The following is a 2,063-nucleotide window of genomic DNA, read 5'->3' as shown; positions in this document are numbered from 1 at the left end:
AGGCCTGAGGTGCGCATCTGGGCCTGCTGCTGGGCGCTGGCAGCAGGCCGAGCCTGGGCAGCCTGCTCCACCGCCAAGGGCGTTCACAGAATTAGACTTAGCGGTGTGTGGGTGCCAGCGGCGATGGGGAGGCTGCTACAGCCTCTGCCAAGTGCCGTGCCCATGAGATCAGAGGGCGGTCTTGAAAACCGGCCCCATCGAAGGCACCCGCAGCCGAACGCGGCAGAGCAGGAGCGCGCCTGCCCGGGTGTGGATGTGCACGCCTGGAAGAAGGCGCTTGGTACCATGGCAGAGGCTTCGGAGAGTCTCCTGCCCCAGCCCGTAGTGAGGAGGAAGAAAAGCATATCTATTGAGGAAAAAATTGATATCATAAGTGCTGTGGAGAGTGGCAAGAAAAAGGCAGATGTTGCAGCTAAATATGGCATAAAGAAGAATTCCTTGTCTTCAATTATGAAGAATAAAGATAAAGTTTTGGAAGCCTTTGAATCTTTGCGCTTTGATCCCCGAAGGAAAAGACTAAGGACCGCGTTTTATACCGACCTGGAGGAGGCATTGGTAAAGTGGTACAGAATTGCTCAGTGCTTGAATGTGCCAGTAAACGGTCCGATGTTGCGCCTCAAGGCTAATGATTTTGCGCAGAAGCTTGGACATAGCGATTTTAAATGCAGTAATGGCTGGCTCGATCGTTTCAAGTCAAGGTATGGTTTAGTTTTCAGAGCTCAGCCTATAGAAGCAGCTGCTACTACTACAGTGGATGCTCCAACTCCTTGGTACCAAAATGTTCTTCCTTATTTAAATGATTATCAGCCAAAAAACATGTTTTATATACAGGAGACTGGATTGTTGTATCAGATGTTGCCACATAATACATTTGCATTTAAAGGGGAAACATGTTCTGTAGGTAAACGAAGCGAAGAGAGAATAACTGTAGCGGTGGGTGCAAATATGGATGGCTCTGAGAAACTCCCTTTGCTTGTTATAGGAAAAACCAAGAATCCACACTGTTTCAAAGATGTGAAGTCACTACCTGTGGATTACGAAGCAAGCGATGCAGCGTGGATGACTTCGTCAGTGTTTGAACAGTGGATGCATAAACTTGATGACAGATTTCAAGCGCAGCAGCGACAAGTAGTTATTCTCATTGATTCTCTCCCAGCTCACACTGAAGTAAAGAACCTGAAGTCTGTCAAGTTAGTGTTCTCTCCTCCAGACTCATCATGCATACCTACAAAACACGGGGCTATCAGAAGTCTGAAGGTTAAATACAGGTGCTGCCTTATCCAGAGGTTTGTGGACTGCATAGAAGGTAATAAAGAGTTTATGCTGACTCTTCTTGATGCAATTGAGATGTTGCACCTGTGCTGGAGGAAAGTAACACCAGAGACTATAGTGAAAAGTTCTAACGAAGCAGGGTCCAAATTAGAAACCAAGGCAGATGGTGACGACGCAGAGGTTGAAAGTGATTTTGATTTGATTGCACATGCACAGGCAGCTGGAGTGGAGTTTCCAGGAGGTTTATCTTTGGAGGAATATGCAGCTCTAGATGATGGCTTGGGAGCATGCGAAATGCCCACAAATAATGAAAGTATGTGTGCCAAAGAAAACGCATCAGATAAAGCTGGGACATCTGTTGGCGATGAAGATGAGGATGAAGGTGATCAATCACAGAGAGCTGAACAGCCTTTGCCATCAAAAAATGAGGCTTTGAGTGCTTTAGATACCCTTCGAAAGTTTCTCAGAAGTCAAGACGCGAATTACTCTCTTCACGATTCCCTAGCTGACCTGGAGAATTTCATTCGTCATGTAGCACGTAAATAAATATTTTAGCTAAGTGTGAAAGCATGTAATTGAAAACAAGGAATTATTTACGCAAACAAAAATAGACAGTTTAGTAACAAGTGTTGCTGCACTGTTCTCTAGCGTGTCTTGCTCAGTTGCCTAGATGTACATAATGCAAGAAATTTGAATTATGAAAAAGGGCTGTGAACTGAAGTTCACAAAGATTTTTGCCCTTGTTCAAGAATTCTGGCCGTAGTTATTCTTGCAGCTGATGATGAACAGCA

At 45.3% G+C, this 2,063-nt stretch overlaps 1 protein-coding gene across 1 annotated transcript; it reads left to right on the top strand.

The window, feature by feature from the left end:
- Positions 1 to 285: 285 nt before the first annotated feature.
- On the top strand, positions 286 to 1,818 carry TIGD4 (tigger transposable element derived 4). Its single transcript, XM_010151618.1, has one exon. It carries the CDS (start codon positions 286 to 288, stop codon positions 1,816 to 1,818), a length of 1,533 nt encoding a protein of 510 aa, XP_010149920.1.
- The last annotated feature ends 245 nt before the right edge of the window (positions 1,819 to 2,063 follow it).

The sequence above is a fragment of the Eurypyga helias genome, unplaced genomic scaffold (genome assembly GCF_000690775.1).
Source record: "Eurypyga helias isolate BGI_N326 unplaced genomic scaffold, ASM69077v1 scaffold42695, whole genome shotgun sequence".
NCBI classification, from domain to species: domain Eukaryota; kingdom Metazoa; phylum Chordata; class Aves; order Eurypygiformes; family Eurypygidae; genus Eurypyga; species Eurypyga helias.
This window is presented reverse-complemented; position numbering and strand designations above follow the sequence as displayed.